At 38.3% G+C, this 23,858-nt stretch overlaps 1 protein-coding gene across 1 annotated transcript in view; it reads right to left on the bottom strand.

Annotated features, from left to right (window-relative positions):
- Positions 1–23,858, bottom strand: part of LOC103760656 (potassium voltage-gated channel subfamily KQT member 1-like) — a 472,219-nt gene that overhangs the window by 185,974 nt on the left and 262,387 nt on the right. The window contains exons 13-15 of the mRNA XM_029965019.1: positions 21,568–21,662; positions 20,533–20,573; positions 12,078–12,139 (exon numbers count right to left, since the gene is read on the bottom strand). Of these exons, the coding sequence (XP_029820879.1) occupies positions 12,078–12,139; positions 20,533–20,573; positions 21,568–21,662 (198 nt within the window). The remainder of the gene's footprint in view (positions 1–12,077; positions 12,140–20,532; positions 20,574–21,567; positions 21,663–23,858) is intronic.

Consider the following 23,858-nt stretch of genomic DNA (forward strand, 5'->3'; position numbering starts at 1 on the left):
GTTTTACAGTGTCTAGATTTTTCTATCCTGTGCTATTTTGTACATTTCCTGCCCTGCCATAAATGACCTCATTAACAAGAAATTCTAATAAGTGTACAGATTTTTTTTTTTATTTCAAAATCTGAACTTTGTTGGCTACAGCTTACTTCTATTTTGTGACCTCCTTCTGTATGTATACTGTTGGAGGAGAAGGAAAGAGAAGGAAAAAAATAATAGTATGAAAAAAAATTGTGCTCACAGAAGGGAGTTTTCTGCTGAATGACATAACCTGTACTCTGAGCTATGGTCAGCCTGCCCAACCAGCTAGCAAAGTTAAGTAAATGCAGAGAAGATATTTTGGGGATTTAAAATTATCTTCCAAATACAAGGAGTTCATTTTTGCCTTCCAAGCCAAAGAAGGAAATCACACAGCAGCATATGGAGTACTCTATTCCCTACATATTAAAGTTGTGTTGGCTTTACAGCAGTTCCTGTCGCCATTCAGTATCTTACCCCCCAAGCAGATATGTTTTACCACAGGATCAGGAGACTATTTTTGCAACCTCCAGTCAGGGTAAAACTCATAGGGATTCCAGGATCTGACCTACTTGCAGTGATCCCTACAGTAACAGCTACCCTGTAGCTGGGGCTGGAAATAAAGGCTGTTCTCAGCATCAGAAACAATGTTTTGTTTTGGATTTTTTTATTCCTCTGGATAGTGAGTTTAGAATGTGCTGCAGAAGGAGAGCTTAGGGTACCTAGCAAAAGCTCCACTCAGAAGTAATAGCAATATTCAGTACTCACATAGCACTGTAAACTCTTTTTAGACTTTAAAAAGTGGAGGATGAAATGCATAAAATATAAAAGATAGCCAGGAAAAAAAAAAAAGAAAAAAAATATGTAGATGCAAAAATTACGAAATATAAGTCAGAGTTCTATATGTTTACACATCCATGCAACCGCATGTTCAGCTAACATATATTAAAAAACTTTTGACTAAGGTACAGCCATGCAAGGCTGCAGAGCCAGGCTCAAATAAAACCTGGCCTGAAGCGTGACTCTCAGGTCAGGCTCCAAAATTCTCTAAGAAAATCTAATTTGTTTGCAGCTCCTACATCCAGGAAGAGCAACTTCGTGTTCCACCTCCATCCTTCTCCTCTGCCAAACTACCATTTCCCAACCTCATGTTCCTGCCCCGACCTCCTTCCAGCCATCTCCCTGGCCTCACAGCTGCTTTCCCCCCACGCTGCACAAATGCTCTTACCCTGGGGCAGCTGCCCACTAATTTAATGATAAGGGTGAATGGAGAGGTCAGAGCTGAGGGGGGCACAGAAATGCATATCCTGAGGGCACTACTGTGGTATTGCCTACCTAGCCATTCATTTCTGAAGCTGGATATCCCATTTATATGGTAATCATAAAGTTACCTTTGTGGTGAGAATACTCTTTGGGTATAGTCCTCCTGCCCTGCAAAAAGTGATTTCTAACTAACTTGCCTAGACTGATTTCAGATATGTGTGGTGATGCTGGGGAAAGACTGCTGCTTCAGTTTCTGGGTACTCATCAAGGACCATCCTCTTTTGATGGTACCACAGAATTTTGAAATACGAGTGGAGGAAGCAGCTATTTCTTCTGTTTGAATGCAAATGCTGAGGCAAGCTGAACACTGCACAAAGATGCTAATGCTCTCTGCATGGCACCCACTCAGTCTGGTTATGGGTTCTAGGTCCGGCCTTTCACAGGCAAGGAGACTTGCTGCTTGTGGCTCGAGAAACTCTCCAGATACACACAGCGACAAGTTGTGCAAAGCTGCTGAGCCCCTTGGAAGCCAGTAGCAAAACTAACATTAATAGGCAGCTCATGGTAAGGCAGAGGAGGAAATTTAAAGACGGTTGATGTGTTTTGGGTTGTTGTGAAGGAACGTGGGCTTCTGCTGCCTCCTAGGGTATGTCCTGATGGCAGTGCCTGCTGCTGCTTGGGAGATACCTGAACTCCTGTTAAACTTCCTAAGTGCAGTGCAGCTGGCAGTGTACTTAAGGTGGCAGAGAGGCCAGGGTGCTCTAGTTTTGAGCATTTACATGGCCTTTCAGCTGCTTTTTCTGCCTCCCCTGGACAGTGAAAGTCTCTGACCTTGGGAGTGTGCCTGCCAGAGAGTCTCAGGAATGGTCAGGCAGGGAAGTTTCCTTAACATCACATAAACTGCATGCTTCCAAATACAGAAACCTTAGGAAATACTCAGGGTAATAGTAGACTTGTGATACTATCACAGAGCCAATAGTCTGCAATCTCTGCTCCTGAAGGGGGCAAGGAAGCTGTGTGAGCCAGATCCTGAATCCAGATGCGAGATCTGGTCAGACATTTAACCTGACCTGGCAGCAACAGCATGGCCCTGTAGCAGCCCACATTTTAAATGACACTGTTTTGGTCATGTTCCATACCTGCTAAAGTTGCTTTATGTGCCTGGCTGTATCCTGCATGTCTCAAAAAACAGTCCTTTTTGTGTCAGTTATAGCCTCCTATTTTTGTTAGCATTTTTCAGAAGAGAAAATATGACTGAATTTTCAGTACTTCTAGTTGTCAGGTTTTGAAAACAACAAGACCCAAGACACACATGCCATTTAACAGTGGGCTGCAGGTCTCAGAAAGGAACACAGACCTGCCAATATGGTCCTTAATGATGCCTCAAACAGGAGCAAGCACAGGAGACCTTATTGCTCTCTATAACTCCCTGAAAGCAAGGTGGAGCCAGGTGAGTGTCGGCCTCTTCTCCCAGGTAACAGGTGACAGAACAAGTTGCAAGCTGAGTCAGGGGAGGTTCAGGCTGCACATCAGGAGAAATTTCTTCACAGAAGGGGTTATCAGGCATTGGAACAGGCTGCTCAGGGAGGTAGTGGAGTCACCATCCCTGGAGGTGTTCAAGAAGCTGGATGTGGCACTCAGTGCTCTGGTCTAGTTGATAAGGTCAAGGGATGGACTAGATGATCTCAGAGATCTTTTCCAACCTAAATGATTCTGGGGTTCTGTGAAAGCCTGTCAGCACATTTCTAGTGTTTATTTGCTCATCTACATTCATACACAATATTATTGGAGGAGGATGATAGACCCACAGTAGAGATCGTGGGGTTGCTACAATGACTGAAGTCTCCTGCAAGCCTGTGTTCCCAGCCTATCTTATGGCATCACAACTATAGAGTTGAGAATGCTGGCTATGGCCTGGTGTGACAGAAGGTAGTTTACTTCACAGGCATTTAAACCTGTGAAAAACACTTGCTCATAATGAAAAAAGCACAGTTCTTCAATAACAAGACCACGAATAAATCCTTAGATTACCATTCAGTGACTTGGTAATATTTAATTATATTCTGATATTGCACAAAAATACACTGGAGGATCAAACTTGTAATAAACTAAGGACTGTACCTACATGATCAGAAGAGATATGAGGTACCCTATTACCACTTCTCCTCCTCAGACTCAGAACCCTCAGACTCTTTTCCTAGTCTCAAAGGATCATATGTTCTATTGAAACACCCCAGAACAACCAAACTTCTAAACAGGAGAAATAGGAGTATAATTTATCAACATTATTTAATAGGAGGAAAAGTGTCTATGCTGTAGAAGTAAGTATGTATTACTGACCTGCTCGCTTTTTTTCTGCTACATAAAATTCAAAGCTAAGCAAAGAAAATTACAAACTGGTGGTAAATGTAGAGGGAAAGATTTTTTTTTCATTTTTTTTCAGGTTGCCACAGTACTCCAGTGTGTCTTGGTGAGTTTTTTCAGTTGTTTTGTTTTTCTTTTGCAGAGTGCTGTCATCCTGTAACTTGCCTTGTACAGTACTATTCTTACTGCTTGTTACATACAATCCATTGCAAACACCCAGAGATTAGTTATAGCAAATTAGACTCAATTTCTCTTCTAGTCCATCCATCAGCATCCAATGCTGGCCACCAGCAGCAACAAAATAGCTCCAGGATTAAACAGATCTTTCCTCTGACTCAGCATCACAGTTCTTGCATGAAACGTAAATCCAACTGTTATTCTAGGAACCATTTGAATAATATAAATCTGGGTTTTTCCAGTGTACTTTCCTTGATCAAGAGGAATTAGAGGTGAGTATTGCATGGCATTCAAATAACATTAAAACTGCCCTATACCTTACTGATCTGAAAAATGTGGTAGGTGAAATAATTACAGTAACTTTGAAGTAAGGAGTACTGGAGGAAAATCAATCTTTTCCTCTAGGAAAATTTATCTGTGTTCTCCATGAATTCTTCACTATGCTGGAATGCCTTTCACTCAAAGCCAGAATGAAATATTAATTTCACACAAATGAATTAGAAATAAACCTGTCCAACTCAAATGCTCAGAAAATTAGAGTATTTCACCCCAATTCTCATTTTCAGAAAGTAGCTCTGAAGTGTAAAAACTGGAGACACTTTCTTTCAGTATAAAATTTAAAACACAGTTCCATAGAATGTGACATTTGCTCTAAAAATGTTGCATCGGAAACATATTGTAATTTTCAGCTGGAGAAACATTCCAAAGAAAAATTCTCAACTTGTCTGTAGGGAGGGCAGCACTTGCAGTGTTCAGCCACAGCCAACTAAGAACAGCTACAAAATCTAATTTTGAAAATAGCTTTCTAAATTAAATTGTTTAACATGTGCAACAATGGGAGGTTGCAAAAACTGCCCAAATGACTTTTTTTTCCATCAGAAAATTACAATTTTTAAAACACTGCTCCTATGAAAAGACAGGTGTAATGAATTTATAAATTTTAATATTTTTTTATATGAACAGGATAGAAGGATTCTTGAAATATTCCATTTTCCACAATACTAAATAAAGGCATTTCGTTTTGAGGCCCAGGACCATTCAGAACTTTATGTTTATTTATAATAACCTATTAAAAGTTACAAAACCCAGAAGTAAAATACTTGTAGCTGATCTAATTTCTGTTACTCTTTGGACATTCAGGTCAAAGCTCTTCATGGGAGGATTTGACATTTTATAAAAAAAAAAAAAAAGGTCAAAATCTCCAAAATACTCTTAAAGTAAAAATACTTTTTTTCACTCAGCAATAGTAAATAAATTACTTCATTGCATCATAAGCAGCAGAACTACCAGAGCTTTGATTCCTACACATTCGTGGCCGGACTCTCTGGCCCCTGAGAAGAGCCACGCTCACACTCTTTCTTCTGAGAGCAGGGGGATTAACAGTCCTCTACCCAGGCACTTATTTTTCTCTAAAACTTACAGGAAATCAACGTCCCTAAGCTCATGATCCTTTCCTCAATTTTGGTTAAACCCACTTGTGCTGCTGGGAAGGTTTTGGTGGAGAACATGAAGAGATGGACAGGCTCCCTCAAGCACAGCCTTTTTGGTCAACACTGCTGTTTCCAGGACCTTTTCCCTGCAGGTTTAACAGCTGGGGTGCATCAATATGGATTAGATTTCCAACGTTTTAATAGACCACGAAAGACTCCCTTCCCAAAAGTTCTGTTATTTCCCAGCAGCCCTAAGTCCCTTTGCTGTTCCTGCCTTCCTTGGTGTTCGCAGTTAATCCGTGGGCCCTTCTCCAGGAGCACTAGTGCAGAGCAGTACATCTTCTGCAAGTGATGTTCTTTCTTGCTAAAGGTAAGGCTTGAACCCAGCTGATTTCAGGCTACTCTGCAGCATATGGCTGTGAGCCCCTGCCTGCCCCAACTCCAGCGTGCTCCAGGGTGTCATGGGCAGCATCTGCTGGATGAGTTTGCCCCCATCAGAGGAGCTTCAGCCAAGAGAGCAGAAACTCAACTAGATTGTACCAACTGCCTAATCAGAGCAATCCTTGAGTCTGCTATAAATGAGATCAAACTACTCAAGCTGGAACCTAATCAGCAGTCAGTGCAATCACTGGGGAGCAGACACTGCCATCTGCATGCTTATTTCTTGGGCTTTGGAATTATTTAACATTTGATTTATGGTGGTGAGTTGCATCCTGGCAAATGTTCACTATATGAAATTCTCTGTTCCCTCACTCATTAAAAATCAGGGCTTGATCCATGTGAAAGCTTCCTGCTGAGTTCACTACTTTTTGGATCCGGCCTCTGGGTCTCAAGACTGGCAGATAATATTCCATTTCTGTCCAATTTTCTTTCTCAAATTTAGAAGCTCAAGTGTTTTCCATCAACATTTTTATGTTTACTTTTGGGAGAATCTTCACAGTGGGTCAGGTTACTGTGATATAGAAAGGATGACCCACACTGACATATAAATTTTCCAAAGGATCTCAGCCTGAGGCAGACATCTGCCTCAGAGAATTTCAGCCCAGATGGCTGAAGCTTGGCAAAGATGTAAGGAACTGAAAATAGAGCTTTATAATGGAAAGTGGTGTAGAACCTCAATTATAAGAGGGTGCTACCAAGTACCACATACTATAAAGCTCCACAACAGAAAACATAAGGGAAGAATTGAGGGAGGATTCTTTCCATTATACTTCAGAATATATGATCTGTCTCTTCTTTTACTTGAAAGGCTATCAGAGTTAGCTCTTTTTTTTTTGCCTGATCCTCCTGAAATTACCATCACAACCAGGCAGCTCAAAAACAGCCTTTTGTTCTCATCTGTATTAAACAAGGTTTGTTTGAGAAGCATACAACTGTCTCAGATAGTCAAAAGGAGTCAGGGCTGAGATAGTTCCTCTCTGCATTGAGAAGTCAGCTAGCAAACTAGAAAAGCCATGTGGCTGAGATCTAAGCAGTTAAATCATCATTACTTGGTTTTCAGATTAAAAGCCTGTCTTGATGTTTCAGTACAGGAACACATGGACAATTTCAGTTCTACAACACTTTAAATCCCCAGCAAAACACAAAGATTCACTTAGTCATAACAGATGAAAACCACAATTTCACTCATATTAATTCTGAAATTTTTGAGTTCCCATTTTTGCTTTCACCTCATCTCAGTAAATTCACTCCTAATGAGCAGGATGTGAAGACATGAGCTGGAAACTTGTTTAAAGCCATGTAATAAATTTGCTACAATTTACACCTACATAAGTCCTGGGTAACTTCACTGGCATAAATGGAAACACAATTTGGCTTGAAGCATCAGGGCTTTTATTTTTTTGTTTGTTTGTTTTGTTTGTTTGTTTTGTTTTGTTTTAATTTGGCAACAGATTGAAAATAAAAATCCAGTGACGTCATGCTTATGGTGCAGAATCCATGTGTTTATGCTGTACTGCTCCAGAGTAAATGAGATAAGGCTTTGACCTAAGTGGCTAAGAAAATGCACACAACACCCATTTGCAAAAAGCCTTCTGAAAAACTTTATTATATGGAATGACTCAATCTTTAGAAATCTGGGGGCAAACAATGCACAAACTCCTTAGTGCCAAAACATGTTTGTTTTTGTTAACAAATGTGTTTATTTCAGACGTATTCATGAAATCTTATAGATGTAGCATGGTCTTTTTACAACTGTCTCATCATGCACCAATATTCACCTTTTGTTTGTTTGTTTGGGGTTTTTGTTTTGTTTATGGTTTGTTTGCTGTTTTTTAATGCATTTCAGTGATCCCCATCATCCCACCCACAAACTGGGTGTTTATAATGGAAATTCTGACCAGGCCTTCACTATGGTGGTGCTTGCAGGCACTGTCATGATAAATAATTTACTGTTTAATGGCTCTTGATGTAATCACAGCAGGAATGAGATTCACTACCATCCATCTCTCCATTGTTACCCAGGAGGAACAAGATGGTAGGGAAATACCACTCTTCTCTGAGCCCATCTTTTTAGCTCCCAACTCTAAAATGAGTGTTTAAATTGGTAAAGAGAGAGTTTACCACCACAATCCAACCTCTACATTTGTTTATGTTGGACAACACTTTTGTTCTGGCTTGTATTACTCAGATGGATAAAACTCAGAAGGGTTCTGCTTTACTGCCCTGCTTTCTCTTAGTGTTTTTGCATTTTTTAAATGCTACCAAATGGCTGCTTTTGGCTCACAGCATTATCACATGTTGTCTATAAGTATGGAAACAGTTATGGTAATATGGACGTAAATCATAACTGCAAATACCACATAAAGAAGACTGCCATATAATTATAAAAATACCTAATAGATTTCTTTTTCAAAGACAACACAGCTGTCCTTTCTAACCTTTCATTTGCAGATTCTTTTCTCTCCTGTTTTTATTTATAGGTTGCCGTGCAGTATGACACAGCACACCATGATTTTTGTTTCTAATTTTGAAAAGAAAAGGAAAAGAAAGAATACTCATTTCATCATAAAGAAGCATTAGTTTACAATTTTGAAAAGAAACTAACTCCAGCTCTAGAACATCGTCTTGGAACCAATCTCCCTCTTAATACATTTCAAAAGAATCTGTCAATGGCTACATACCACAATATAAAATTAAACCCTGCCATCAAACTAAAGAAGGGGTCGGCCAAGTGGCACACATCACGTGTTGGGAAAGAAGCCTCATTCTTTCTCTAAACATTTCAGTGTTTTTGTGAAAAGAACCACACTAAGTTATTATGCTGACCACAACAAAATAAGATTTTCATACCCTACTCATGGAAAAACAGGTTGAAAAGTGTTACAGGTATACTTACACTATGCAACATTCTATGTCACTGAAAGGAGTAAAGCCTTACACAGCACTGATGTTGCCAAAAAGGGGTTTACATATTGCCTGAAAACTGTCACCATGCATTTTACCCCTTTCCAGTCAGCTTTGCAGTGCTTGAAGGCAAAGTAAATTTCAACTCTGCTTTATGCTGGACCCGCATGGTGCTTCATCCTACACAGACTTGTTCTGTTCCCTCTCCCCTGTTCCCTCAAAGTTACATAAGGAGCTGGATGGTCACAAAACAGAGGCTGCAGGCAATATTGCTCATGCCACATGAATGGAAGGCTGCTATCTTTGAATCTTTGCCTCAAAGCCTCTACCTATCACTAAGCAACCGCTTCAGAGATCTGCGCCTATGCCTTTCTGTACAGCAAACCCCACATTTTAACTGAAACAACAGCAAGCCTCTCCAGGGAATGAAGTTCATCTTAACCACCAGAAATGTGCAACTTTCTCTCCCTCAATTTACAAAAAAGAGTAATTATCACTTTACGTTGAAAAACGCACAGCTCTGAGTGGGTATAGTACATTCTGACTCCCTTTCAGAGAAACAACTAAAACAAATGAACTGCAAAATGCTGGTGGGAAGGATCAGTCTGGACCAGAGGTGTAGTATTCACTTATTGATACAGTTTATTAAAGCAGATGAAATGCTCAAATCCACACTGCATTTTTATCAGTCTACACTAACTGGCCTTTGTCCAAAAATGTATCATTTTATCAGATGTGTCACTCTGTTGGGAGGCTGCCATGACTATACTGGGTGACTGAATGTTAAAATAATTTCTCCAGGGGGAAGAGGCTGATCCCAAAGGTTTCCTAGTTCCAAGGGGGAGATCATTTTTCACCACCAGCTGGAGCCTGATGTCAGACATGCCCTTGCTTCATTTATTCTCCTCAGAGGTTGAAACTCAGCTCGTCCTTCTTGACTCCAATATTGTTTCACATTTGGGCACATAGCAGCTACTACACAGTGAACTATTAGAACAGGAGAGCCCATGAAACATGGGAAAATAGTTTAGGGGAAGCAGTTTGACAGCAGGGTGCAGTAGTTTCTATTGTCCCATTAGAACAGAGATAGGTAGGAACCTTCACTTTGTATTCATTAAGTAAACATACGCATTTTAGCCTAATGTGCCAAAGAGATGCAAATACAAAAAAAACCCCCAAACAAACCAAAACCTATGCCACCGAAATCCCCCCAAAACCAACACAACAAATGTCTGTGCTTTTTCTGCACCATGTATATTTTCCTGGTAGGAGTATGAGAATGAAGCCCTGTACCCCTGAAAGAAGGTTAATGTGTACTGAAAAAACAAATAACCTGGATTACCTTGGAGTCTGGCATTTTATTTTACATTTGTAGTTTGGTCTGAGAACAAAAAGGAAGCTGCAATGATTGAGTCATCTCATGAAAACATCTCAACAGATTTTTATTCCTTTCTATGCATTTTTTGCAGAACAATAAGCAGAGAGAGAGAGAGAATTCACCAGTTTCCATACAATACTTAAAGAACTAAGTTGAACTCTTCAAACAAAATAGCAGCTAGGTCTTGCCCACACTAATGGTTTGAGCTTGCACTATATTTAGATCATGTCTAAATGAAGTTGAGATGGCTACACCACTGTTTTTTGTTTTTTGTTTTTTTTTTTTTAATTTGCATGACTGTTGTTCTGAAAATATTGCTGTGAGTCCACGCTACAGACTTGTTACCACAAGCTTTCAATAGATATTTAACATGAGAAGGTGAAACCATGTGGCTTCATCATCTCTAAACATTTACATCAAGGCAGTATTGATGAAAATGATCTCTTTGAATCAGCTAGAGTTCAGTTTTCTGGCAGGTTTAAGCTGTAAAGGCAGAACACAAGCAGGTCTATGCAGAGATCAGTCACTGCAGCACTCATGGCATACACCAGTATCTCCTGTAACATTCCTCTTCTTATACCAAGATCCCTCTGAAGTACTCCAAGTAAGGCTTTGAAATAAGGTTTACCAAATCCAGAGCAGATTGTGCTAAAGCTGGACCAGTGCCAGACACACTAAAAACTTTCTCACCTCTCTTCTTCATAAATATGGAGCAGTCAGGAGACCATGAAAAACTGCTTCCAGAGGTATTTACAATACTAGCAGTATTTCTCACTCAAAGCACTCTAACTGATACCACATATACTTTTATTGCTAAATTTTCAAATTTGTATTGTGGGTTTCTCTAAATATGCATATTCAAGAAATCTGAACGAACTAGTGGTATGAATTTACAGGATATACAGAGGCTAGACAGCAATTTATCTCTTTTGAAGTGAATTAAGGCAATCTGAATGAAAACCATTTTCACTTTAAACGACTCTGTCCACACAAGGGACCAATCCACTTCAAAAGTTAACTCAGGTGATTTGTCCTTATCTGTGAAGGTGATTCTCTGGCACTGTCCAAGAAGGCTAAAAATTAAAGAAAATATGTTCTTTGACACGCAGTGTTACATATTTCCAATGTTGTCCTAGCAAAGATCATTAAAAATTAGGCAAGGGATTGTATTAGTTTAATTTCAATTTCTGCTTTTTGGCAAGATGCACAGTTCTTAAGAATTATGAGAATTTTCCTTCCTCTTTCCTTCTCACCTCACTTCCCCAGAAAGAAGTGAAAGGAAAATTTGCATGAGAAATTTGAGTGAGACAAGGATACAAATAAGCAGTGGATAGGGTAAATTCAAATGGACTTTTGTCTCAGCTGCTACATCATACCACACACCAAAGCTACTGTGTTGCTACTGTCCACAGAAATCACCCTGTTCCAGGGGTAGGTAGCTTTTAGAGGTAGGTAAGAGAGCTGACCAAAACACTATTAGAGAAATAGAGCCTTAATTTTAAGCAAACTTCTTTTTTTTGTTATCACTTGAGTAGGAAAAGCTTTTGAGGAAGTTTATATTAGGTCTAAAACAATAGAGCCTCACTGAGCTTTGGCCTCCAGGCATACTTCTAAGTAACTCTAATAATGAGAAATATGAACATATTCTTGGAGAGAAGACAGTGAGGGAGGGGCAGAATTGATGCAAAGCTAATTGCACAGGGAAAAAAATGCAGTAAACATTAAAGAATCTCAAGATCCTTAACTGAGATATCAACTGCTGCTATTTACAAAGAACCTGATATTGGCCTTTCTGTTTAAGTCACTAATACTTGCCTGGCAAATACCTTGTTAGTTCACAGTACTTATATACAAAACGTGTGATTTGGCTTCAATATGCAAGCAGTTCCTTTTATACTCGAGAACCAAATCTGCATGGCAGGTAAATGGTTAATGCTGAACAACATGCACATGATACTTCATCAACTCCCTTACAAAAATTATATTATTCTTTATTATGGTGCCCTGTAATTCTAAAGTAAATCATGCCAAGATACTATCTTGCACGTCTGTAGATCAGATATCATGACTCAGGAAAAAAAAAAAGCAAGCTTTCATGCACTTACCTTATCCTCTAGCCGGATCAGTCTGGCTCCTATACTATAGTATCCTTTGTCTACCCCTTTTTCTAAATAAAGAAGAATAAAAATGGGACATCCATTAGGTGGAGAATAAATTCAGACCAAGAATTATATCTATGATATTTAAAGCAAAACAAGAAGCTGGTAATAGTAGGGTAGCATAAAAAAGAACACAACAAGAAAGAATTTCTGATGGTGAATGGAAGTGAAAGAGAGTGGTTGGAGAGAAGGGAAATAGTTTGTCTAACTGGCAAGATTAGGTTAGTCTAAAGGGCAATCTGGACATTGATAGAGGTAGTCTATGATCATGAATGATTAGAGATAGTGCCTGTGGTAACTTGTTTTCTTGTTTAATTATGTCAGCTAATTGCATGTAGTTAGATGGAATAGGCCTAGTACTGGGCACACCTCCTGTTTTGGGTATCATTGGCATGAGCAAGGTACACTTGCTATACATAAAGAAACCAGAATAGTTTTAAACTGAGGTTGCAGCTGTGGAAGACAGCACTATCCCGGGGTTCTATCTTTCTGTCTGTCTGTCTATCTATCTATCTATCTATTTATCTATCCATCTCCTCTTTGCAAATGAGTGACACTGGGAAAAGCCCTTGTATCTCCAACCTCATTTTCCCTCCTGCTCCTTATGAAACCTAATTATTAAAGCCAAGTTATACATTTTGTTTCACTCTTGTGCTGCAAATGGTGGGATTGGGAGCCAAGATTAAAAACTGTGTAAAGTGGGGTCTATCCTTTCTGTTCTCATGGCCTACTGCAAAGGAATGCCATAGTTTGGGGGTGTTATTTCACAAGGAATGAAACAAAAACCCACATATATCCTGAGTTGGGAGAAAATATTGACAAGAAAAAACCCATGCCCCAATACTAAAGTAACTTAGCCTATGTCAATGGAATTTGGATACATTTTTCTCTACTAAACTATACCTCCAGTAACGGCTAGGAGTAACTGATAGTTTCATAAATTACTTCATTTTTACGAGTCATTGAGCTTTGGCTTTTAAAGCTATTTAATTCAATTTTGTTTAGGGCGTGAGCACAATGTGAAGGGCTTGCTGGAAGACAGGCTGAGATACGAATTTACAGTGCATCAGTGCCCACCATAACTGCCTGTATGTGTGCTCACTCTGCACAGAACTCCCATTCTGGCATTTCTCAGTGAATGGTACTTGCTTTACCATTGCCATTAGCAGTGCATATGTTTGCTGGTGTGACATGTTTAGCCATGTATTTGCACAAAAGTTCATTTCAAGGTGACTTGTATTCTATGCACCCCAAACTTAGCAATGCTGGCAAGAGTACTTTTTGTGCTTTCCTTCTCCTCTACAGACCACCTAAAATATTTAAAAGGTCATGGACCCTTGGCAGCTCTGTGCAAGATTAGAAAAGAGAAGTGTTTCATCAGAGAACCTACAGGAACAAACACAATAAGGAGAGAAAATTCAAAGATTTTTCAAGGACACTGTGAGGGGACAGACAATAAATGACACAGCTTGGCTTATATATGTGTGCTATTCATCATTCACAACCTCAGAAATCTCTTAAAATATAAGTGGCTGAGGTTCAAGTTTATCTGCATTCATCTCTGCCTAAAATGAAATAACTGATTCTGCAGTCTACTTTCTAGTTAGTAAATCCATAGACAAATCTTCCAAAGTAGATATCAGAAAAAACCATGCCTTCAAGGATTTCTAAACTGGGATGCGATTTGAACAGCAGTGGGTAGGTAGTGTTTTTGTTTGGGTCTAAACCCAAAAAGTCCCCCAAACATGAAGAAATATTTCAAAAAGCATGGTGGTTTGTTTTTTTTTATATATAATAATAAAATAAAATAATAATTTCCTCACCAGCACTAATTACATCCATCAGGTAATCCCTAAGACATCACAAACCAAGCAAACCAAGTTAATAATGTTTCCTATTTTAGTTATTCTCAAATGTTGTGTGGAACAGAAAACAAGAAAATAGGAAGCAGATAAGCAGTTAGAAGCTGTTTTGTGGCATGTGGCACTCCCATCAGATGAAGTGAAAAGAATGATACACATGCATGTATAGCTGTATCTCGTCCACCCCTTTATTGGCATGCAGATTGTATAAATCACAAAATGCTGTGGTCTTTCCCAACTTCTTATTAGCCTCCACACAAAACAGCATTCAGCTCTAATTTACAAGCATTTTCTTCTAATAAAGACCATCCTTTAAAGTAAGTGTGGTGTGTGCACAATGTGCTCAAGGTTGTCGTTGGAAGGGTGAACAGAAGTTCAGATAATGTTGCTCCAGTACATTTGATTTCTATCTCATGTTTAGGTTTTCTCTCTTGAGTCTTTTCAAGACATATAATTTTCAAGATATATAATTTTAGACTTCCTATATTAGATTATTTGCTTTTACACAGCTGAAAAAATTGCAGGGCTAACTATAAATCTGAAATATCCCAATTTCTACAGTCTTTGCTTGGCAAATGAAAATAACTTTCTTTTAGTATTGACTTTTGTTTGTTCTTCTTGGTGGGCTTCAGAAAACAGATAGATCAGCTAAGCAATCCAGTAATACATATGGGAAAGGCACAAAACACAAGACTACATTTGCATGATTTTAGTGGAAGGAAGCACAATTATTTACAACTTGATGAAAATACATATGGACAAGTTTTAGCTCAGAAATAAAAAAGAAATATCTTCCAACAAGCTCATGTAACATAGTTGGTATGATACTAACCCATCATTTTATATACTTTGTTTTGAATCAGAGAAAACACAGGTATATAAGCACTAGGCTTTATAGTTCGGGAGACTGAATACTTGTTGGGTCATTTAGTCCATTTCTCATCTTTATTAACATAGAAATTTCTTCCCTGAAAGCCTTTGCCTTCCTGAATACACACGCTATTCTACTTTCAAAACAACACAAACCTGTATTCATTTTCTAATATTTTCATAAATCTGGCCCATCTCCTTTCCTAGTGAAGAACAAGAGAAGCCTCTTGTAAAAAAAAAAAAAAGAAAAAGTTAAAAATTTTAGGTATGCTCCATGGCAGTTCAGCAGGTGGGGACTCTTTCCCCAAATGGAACCATGTGATATAAATAACATGTAATTATATAAGTAGGAGGAAGAAAGCAAATAAAATGAGGGACCGCACCATATTCTTAATTTTTAACACAATTAGTGTCCTCCATCTCATCAGACTATACAAAAAAAAAAACCAACACACTTTAAATAAAACAAATTTTTTTCCTTTGGTTAGAAAAAATAATTACAGGGAGCATTAGGACAGTGGATGAATTGCAGACAGATGGTCTGAAAATTATTAAAGCTGGAAATGACTGCTTGGACAGAATAAGAGTCCTTCCTTGATTTTTACTTTCACGGTGTACACAGATAGAAGGGAGCTAACTGAAAAATATTACAATTTATTTGAAAACAGTTGATTGCTTTTAAGTAGAAAATGAGGAATATGAGCATTGTGACACCAAGGATATTCCAGACTGCTAAAGATATGTCAAAACCTTGTAAATTCTATTTTAGAAAGCAGGACAGCCCAAGAGACACCATGACTTCTTTTGGCTAACAATGCAAATACAGCTTTCTGGATCTGTTTTTCCAGTTCTGCAAAAGTTCCACGCAGGGATAACTGTGATGAGCTTATGGTAAGTTCCAGGTTCTTAGGCTTGTAAACTGAGAGTGCTTCTGAAAATGGAAGTCAGGACTGTTCTTTTAAGCCACAGATCCATAAAAAAGCAAATAACAAAGTTGCCATAGGCATCATGACTTTTGGTTTGAGTCTCTTTTCTTGTCAGCCAGAGCCTTTCAGAACTGATCAGTAGAAGAAATTGAAAAAAGGTAAAACATAGTCCTGCATCAGGCACTTGTGTTTTCCTTTGGACAGCCTAAAAAGTAAACTACCAAACACAGAAACTACTGCAATACGGAAACTTTGCCATAGAGTTAACTGCTCCATGATGAAGGTTAAACAGTATACACTGGGAGCAGAAATTTCTAGCTTTTTCAAGTAGCAAAAACCTAGCTGCAGTGACTACTTTGCCTGGTTAAAGACATGCAACCACCTCTCAACAAATAAGACAGCCCTTAACAAAAAGGTCTGTCAGTCTACCTGCTCCACTTATCCAGCCTCTGAGATGACACAATTTGCTTAAGTGACTCACAAGGAACAATAAAATCAACTTATTAGAGACAAGCTTTGCTCACTGCATTTGTTAAAGAACTATATCACACTTCTGCCCTTCTTCCTGAAGATGCTGATGGCAGGATTTAGACACACTATCATTACACTATGTATAAAACAATTAATACACCAATTTAAAAATTAAATACAAGCTTCTTTATTAAGTCTTTATTAAGAATGCAGTTCAAGACTGTTCAGAGGACCTAAATATGCAGTAAATTAGCTGCAAATTCTGAACCCTCAGAATAGGATGTAAGTGATATTTCTGCTGGCTCTTTGTATTGAGGTAGATCAACTCCAGCAATGAAATGAACTTCCAGAAACAAGACTGTGAACACCTGACAGCTACAGCAAATATCCTATGTGGTTTCTGGTTTTGACCAAGTTCCCATTGATTTTGTCTCCAGGAGGAGTGGAATAAATCAGTTCTTGCAGAAATATGAGTATCTCTTATTTCAAATATTAATTGACTCAAAAAGATAAAAATTAAACCAAGCATATTTATTATGTTTTAAAAGATACTATGACCCAATTTCTTCTTAACAGATGGGAAGGAAAAACTATCAGAAAGCTTAGGTGGCATTTCATGGAAAAAAAAGCAAACAATGGAACTGTCAAAATTTTACAAGGAAGCTCTTTCCTCCAGGGATTCCCACCGGTGTTATGCAGACCCAAGAGGTTCAGATGAACTGCAGATAAATATCAGCTTTTTGTGTACTTTTCTGAATCCAAACACTGGACCTTTTGTTTTACCTTGGCATTATTCTTCACCTTTGCCCCTGAAAAGCTATAGTAAGTCTCAAAAATTGCAATCAGAAGCAGTTAACTCCATTATGTGTAGTGAAGGTCAAGTATTACACTCTTTTTATTTGTATCATTATATGTGTCTACTTTGTTAATTCAATAATTTTATTAATATGTGCTTTGCCTCTATATCAACACTTTCAAATTATTAACATGTATATTATTACAAGAATGTGTGTCATCTTACAATATTGTGTCACCTGGGAACACTGGGACAGGCTTTCCATGAAAATAAGACACAGTCTTCTGGGTATGCCCATAACAAAGGGATTCAGGTCTTTGGAAAATTTTTCCATTATCTTAACGTTTTTAAATCCACTCCTGACAGTAGGAGTTTCAAAGAAAACTAGTAGGTACCAGGAGCAAAACAAGCAAAAAAGGTAGAATTTCTCACCATACATGTATGTAAAACTTAAATAATTTTTTTGTAATCATTTTATAAAAATTCTTTTTACAAAATATCTCAGATGTTAAACGTTTATAGGGGTCTCTAGGAAAGTGTGTTGAGAACACACTATTTTGTACTACTGTATGCACTGAAACCATGTCAGGAAGTCTCTGATCTGCAAATGGTTGAAAGCTTACAGGAAACTTAGAGGCTTATGCATAGCTTTTTTTACACATTTCCCAAAGAACCTTGCTTTTGGCTCCATTAGAGTCAGGACTGGTCTGACCCAGCATGGCTTTTATTCTGTTCTTGTATCCTTATCTTGTTTTAACACAGCTTTTAGTGCTTTTTATCTTTAAGAAACTAACTTGAAAAATAACAATAATTGCTTCCAGTGAATTCAGATTCTGGATCTTTTATGACATCATTCACTTTTGAAAGGTAATAATACTATAGACACACTGCAATTACTTTATATTATCAAAGTTGACAACAGGGTTTCAACAACAGCCTGATCCAAAACCCACTGAGGTCACTGGAAAGACTCCCATTTATTTCAACGGGCTTGGAATCAGACCTTAAGATTCTTTGAATGGGAGCATAATAAAACAGGGGGAAAAAAAAGAGCTCAAAAGGAAAATTCTTCTCATGTTTTTCTCCTTGGCAGTTTAATTTTGTTTGCATTGTCATTTCTCTTTTGCTTGCCATCAATACAAAAATAACACATTCTGGCGGAAACATCTATAATTGTTACAAATGAGGTTTTTAGCAATGCCTGGAAAAGTGTAAGTATCATATTGAAAATACATCTTCAGTGCAGAATTAGCCATGAATTCTGAAGAAAACTCAGGAAGAACTCCTTTGCCAGAGGAGAAGGGCAATGCAAGAGGTCTGTTTTCACCCCAAACAGAGAAATACTGTAACCACTCATCACTGTTCATCACTTGGATAATACTGGCAGTAGGGGCAGGTTGGATAACACTGGGAGTAATTGTAAACTAACTCCAGATTTAGTTCTGCAGACCATTTATCTGGAACCACTTATCTTATTTTTGTATTTGTGGAGGCTCTAGATAAAATAACTACTACATCAATTAACTTTTGGTTTTGGTCTTGCAAACCCATAACTGAGCTTAACAGCTTTTGCATCCCTTACAGCCATTTTACCTTTCCCAGTCAGCATTTATTCAGCCCATTTAAGGCATGCTGTGGAGGCAGACATCATTCGTAGCAGGGCCACCATGCTTGTGCATCTAAGAGAGCTGTCTCAAAGGAGCTATTCAACAGTAATGCTGCAAGAAAAGACTTAACAAGGGAAAGTAGTTGTATGAACACGGATGCCATAATCTCCTTCAGAGCACAGATTATGGCTTTCCCAAATAACTCAGAAGTCTTGTGATACTTCCCACAGTAAGGCTTCCCATCATGAATTCTGAAGATGAGCCTAGCTCAACATTTTTCTCATAGTAAATCAAAGGAAGAGTTTTCAATAAAAAGTTATAATGAACCATAAAAAATGTGTGACAGATTTTGACTTTAATCATCTGGGGCTGTATTTACAGGCTATCTCTGCAGGAAGCTGCTGTGTAACTTCAGGCCTACAGGTGGATCATGCACGAATCAATCATGGACACAACCCCATGGCTCTTCCTCGGTACTTTAGACTCTTTTCAACACTTGAACACTTGTTCAAATCCACAGACCTACCTAAGACCCTCCCAGTGGTTACCACGACCATTCTGACTCAAGATTTGGTGACAGTAAACTTCCTGAACATCTTCAGCTTCTTAAACCTCTCAGAACATTATTTTACAATTAGCTTCTTTGCAGCCAACACTTCTAATTCTTCCTCTCCTCTGAAACAAGACACTGTTTCATAAAAAGTGTTTCTAACAGTAGTCTTTTTGAGAACAAATTGCAGTTCTAATTTGGTAATGCTACCTTTGAAATCAAATAATACATTCTTGGAGGTAAGGGAAGTTTTTCCATAATTTTAGCTTGAACATTGCAGAATGAATTCCCAAGTATAAATATTTATAGAAGTATTCGAGCTGACAGATTATTTTCCTGTGGTCCAAAACCAGCACAGCTACAGGGAAAGAAGATCATACTACTGAGTCTTCTGCCACAATCAGGTGTTGAAAAGGTGTTTTGAGAGATATTCCTTGTTCTGGTAATATTAACCACTGATAATATGTAATTTTTTAAAGACTCTGAAATAACTTTGCCACCCTCAATTACACTTATGGCTGTGAGTGCTGAAAGTCACTTGGGGATATGGGGCTTCAGTTCCTAAGCCACTTTTGAGCTTTTTGGGACAGAGAACGAGACAGGGCCCCTGAAATTTGAAGTCAACTTCTTTTGGAAAAAAAATAAACACTTCTTTCAGTTTTCCCCATCAAGCACTCAGGTTTCTGATCTCCACGATTCCCACCACAAGATTTTCCCAGAATATCACTGCTGTTCATGGCCATTACATTCAGTTGCATTTGCCTACAATTAATTAGCAAACCAGGCCTTTCTTTTTCTTAGACATGCCAAACTGTTCACCAACATGATCATGTATGAGATTTTTTTTATTGGTTTCCCTGTGCCTGACCTTGCCTTTTTTATGACGAATTTCATACCACTTCTATCACTCTAGCTTTCGAATTTACCCCAGTTCTTCCTGAGTGAGACCCACGATCTTCCTTTGAGCTTTCCAGAACTGAAATCTATAGGTCATTCAAAAAGGAAAAAAACCTTTTTAAGTGGAATCAACATATATTTTAATCCCAGCATGAAAGATTTAGAAAGTATATTTTTGTGGAAGAATTTCCTGTGATATATTTCCAACTCATCGTGCACTGATAAACTTTCTAACATTTATTCTTACTTTCCATTTGCTCCACTACCACCTAAATGCAACATATTTATCTTTACACAGGCATTCCAAAGCTTATTAACAGAATTATATTAATGCATAATTAGCTGGATTATAAATCTGAAGCCAATGGTATTTTCACAAAGTTATGAAGCTAATAATTTTACATAAAATGCAGTCACTATACCTGGGAGGAAAAGACCTGGCTTTCCCAAGGATTGGTCCAACCTGAAAAGCAAACAGAGAATTACCAGCAGTGCAATTACCAAGCAACTTAAACTCTGTTGCTAGAAAAAGCATGGGAGCATAATTTACATGAGAATTTACAGTAGCTTTAAACCTAAACCAAAACAAGTAAAAACACGAGACTAGCATGACTTTCTGTATATACAGTCAGCAGTTTAGTTCTTTAGAGTTTTTCTCCAAAATCAAACCATATTATTACTGTTATTTTCTTGAGTACTAATATTTCTTAGACTTTCAAGTTGTAACTAAAACATAGTTCTCTTGTGTCTTACATAATCTAATAACAAAGACTATACAAACAGAATAGCTTCTTAATAACATTTGCAACTATTCCTTGAATCTCATACAGGCAGATTTAACATCTATATATGTTGACACAGTAGATTCCTTTCAACAGGATTTTTTTTTTTCTTTCATTTAATTTAAGGGTCAGAGAAGTTCATTCTGGTGTCCCAGTCCACAGCGTTAATTTGTAAAGAGAAAAACACTTTGTGCTGAAACAGAAGGGAATAGTTTTGTGGCAAAATATTTCAGCTGCAAATCCGAAACTCAGAGAAAGCATGTGCATGGAGGAATGTAGGAAGGGAAAAGTTCCAGATAGAGGGGGAAACACAAGTGAACCAGATTTCTCTCAATTGTGGAGAACCAGAGAGTGGGAACAGAAAGACAAATCATTATTTGAAGAGTTTTCCTTTTCTAAGGAGAGGACAGAAAAACTTGCTTCATACTATAAACTTCACAGCATGCACCTTCATTTCTTTTAATTTCACTTGGAGACAGAGGAGAGGAGAATAAAGGACAATTGTAAGCCTGGTCATAAAAAGGGTTAAAAATGACTCCAAGCTAAATCCTCTAGATATTGTGCTCCCCGTTGCGCTTGCAATTTCAGACAATTACTGTTCATTAAGTACGCATCTCTCCTAAAGCCAGCTGGCACTAGAGAAATCAAATATTTCATGAGGTAGACAGGGACTACCTTCTTTGAAGTTCTTTTATCCGAACCATCATATTGAGGTGTCCTTGTGAGTACTGTTCGATCACGTCGCGGACGTCGTAAGGTTTCCGAGCTTGCTGTGAAAAGAGTCAAGAGATTGAAAGGTAAGTATTGTTTAAACTTGATTTTTATTTCAGATGGGCCTTCATTCTATTTTTTTTTTTATCTTCCAGAGGTTATTTGCTTGCCATTTTGCAACAGTTGTTGTAATGAATAAAAAATATGTAGCTGTTGTAGGAGTGCATATTTACTGTGGAGATGGAGCCAAATGATTCCCATTACTGTCAGTTAGAGTCATGTCTTCATGTTACTTCATACTGAGCAAAATATTAGACCTTCACAGTGTATTTGAAAAACACAAACCCAAGATATATAATTTATCTAAGACTATCATGTGCGGTATCTCTTGGCTCATTCCAAAACCATATGATAATCATAATGTCAGAGGACTGAACCACAGGAACAGGCCCAATTCATAACACTTGGACCCAGAATCACATGTCTCTAGAGACTAAAGATGTCTGGTGACAGAAATATTGCTGTTTAAGGAACTGGGAAGACAGATGCTTTGCATAAGTCAGAAGACTGCTGCATGTGGATTTTGTTTGCGCTTCTTTGTCTTTCATGATACCTACGAAGTCAGAAAAAAAAGTGCAATTCAAATAAAAAAGGACAGATAAAAAATGCAAGAGAGTGAAAAAACTGCCATCTGCCCAGCTTTATTCCCATTCGAATGAGAATCCAGATGCTTCTGCCAAGCTTTGGTTTCTTGCTGCAACTACTGTGGCAGAATTTTGAAACAAGTCTAGAGAATTTGCATAAAGTGATGTGATTATAAAAAGTGCAGCACGCTAAAATTTTAGCAAGTAAAATCAATGTGTGTGTGGTGGAATAAACACAAATTTTGTCTTTTTGAAAATTTTGGCATTTTGAGAGCCATACCAACCCCTATGGGAAATGTGGGGCAAGATGTCTTCCCTTTGGCTCTGACTCAAGAAAAGAAAAAAAAAAAAAAAGCAAAGGTAAACTGCAAATCTAGTAATTGGAAATTACTGAAAACAGCTCATTAGTCATCTTGTTGTCTGTTTCCACTCTGTCACAGCTTCAGCCAGAGCCATTAGCATGCACCACTGCACACATGCATTGAACACCTACAGTATGTGCTGGAGTCATGCTTGGAAGGCAGCCACAGGATCCTAGAAATTTCAAATGAAAGCATGGAACTGGAATGGAAACAAATCCCGTGAAATGAATGAAGAAGGAAAAGCTCTTCGTGACAAAATGCCTTCCTTGCACTCAGCACTTACCTGCATTATTACTTTCAGAGGAGTTCGTGGCTTTGGTAGTGTGTGTGTGCACATTTGTGTGCATTTGTGAGAGGAGATACTTTGCGGGGGGAGGGAGGTTTCAGCTTTCAGTTTATCGCCTTTTTTTTTTTTCGCTTCCCCAGCTTCACATTTTGCAGACGCTGACACATCACTATTTCTGGCCAGAAAAGCAGCCTATTGTCTTCACCCCGAGAAACAGTGCCAGTATCACTCTTTGGATTGACTAGTGGAGGTGCTTTGAGAGCCTTTTGGCTAAATTCTCCGTCCTTTCCTTTGGACACTCTCTATTTAAACACGATGCATGGCACAGAGCCTAGATGTGCTGGGGATTTTTGCACTCCCCTCTCCCCCATGGGTTACTATGAGCATAATTAATTCTACTCAATTGTAATGAAATTTCTCCCCCAAAAGAAGTCCTCTATCTGTTATCCCTTTTACCAAATCATCAGCTCTGAATTATACAGTTGCAAAGTACTGTACACTGCAATCTGTCTGAGTCCTCTCTAAAGCTTTGTAAAAATATCCTTCCAGCTTTCACCATTTGTATCTCCTCTTTTCCTATAAAGCTTTAGATCTGAGCATCTAAGGTCCTGCCAAACTTTGGCCCAATCTCTTGTTATGTTTTTATTAGAAAATGCTAGTACAATACAACTTAAGCCAGGAGGCAATTGCCTTCCAGGGAAGTGTGGTAAATGCAGAACTTGAGCAACTCCTTTAACTTCCATTCTGCCCATAATCCCAAATCCTGGCCATTTGAGCTCAGTAGTCCACATTCAGTGTGCTTAAAGCTCCTAATGCAAAACTCTAAATAATATTACCCAGCTTTGAACTTCCAAAATCTAATTAGCATAGGGAGTCCTATAAACTGTATTTCATGGCCCCAAGAAAGAAACAGAAGATCATTCCTTCATCTTCTTTATCCCTGTCACTAAAACCAACTCACAG

This window comes from Manacus vitellinus, unplaced genomic scaffold, assembly GCF_001715985.3.
Source record: "Manacus vitellinus isolate BGI_N305 unplaced genomic scaffold, ASM171598v3 scaffold_88_pilon, whole genome shotgun sequence".
Lineage (NCBI taxonomy): Eukaryota > Metazoa > Chordata > Aves > Passeriformes > Pipridae > Manacus > Manacus vitellinus.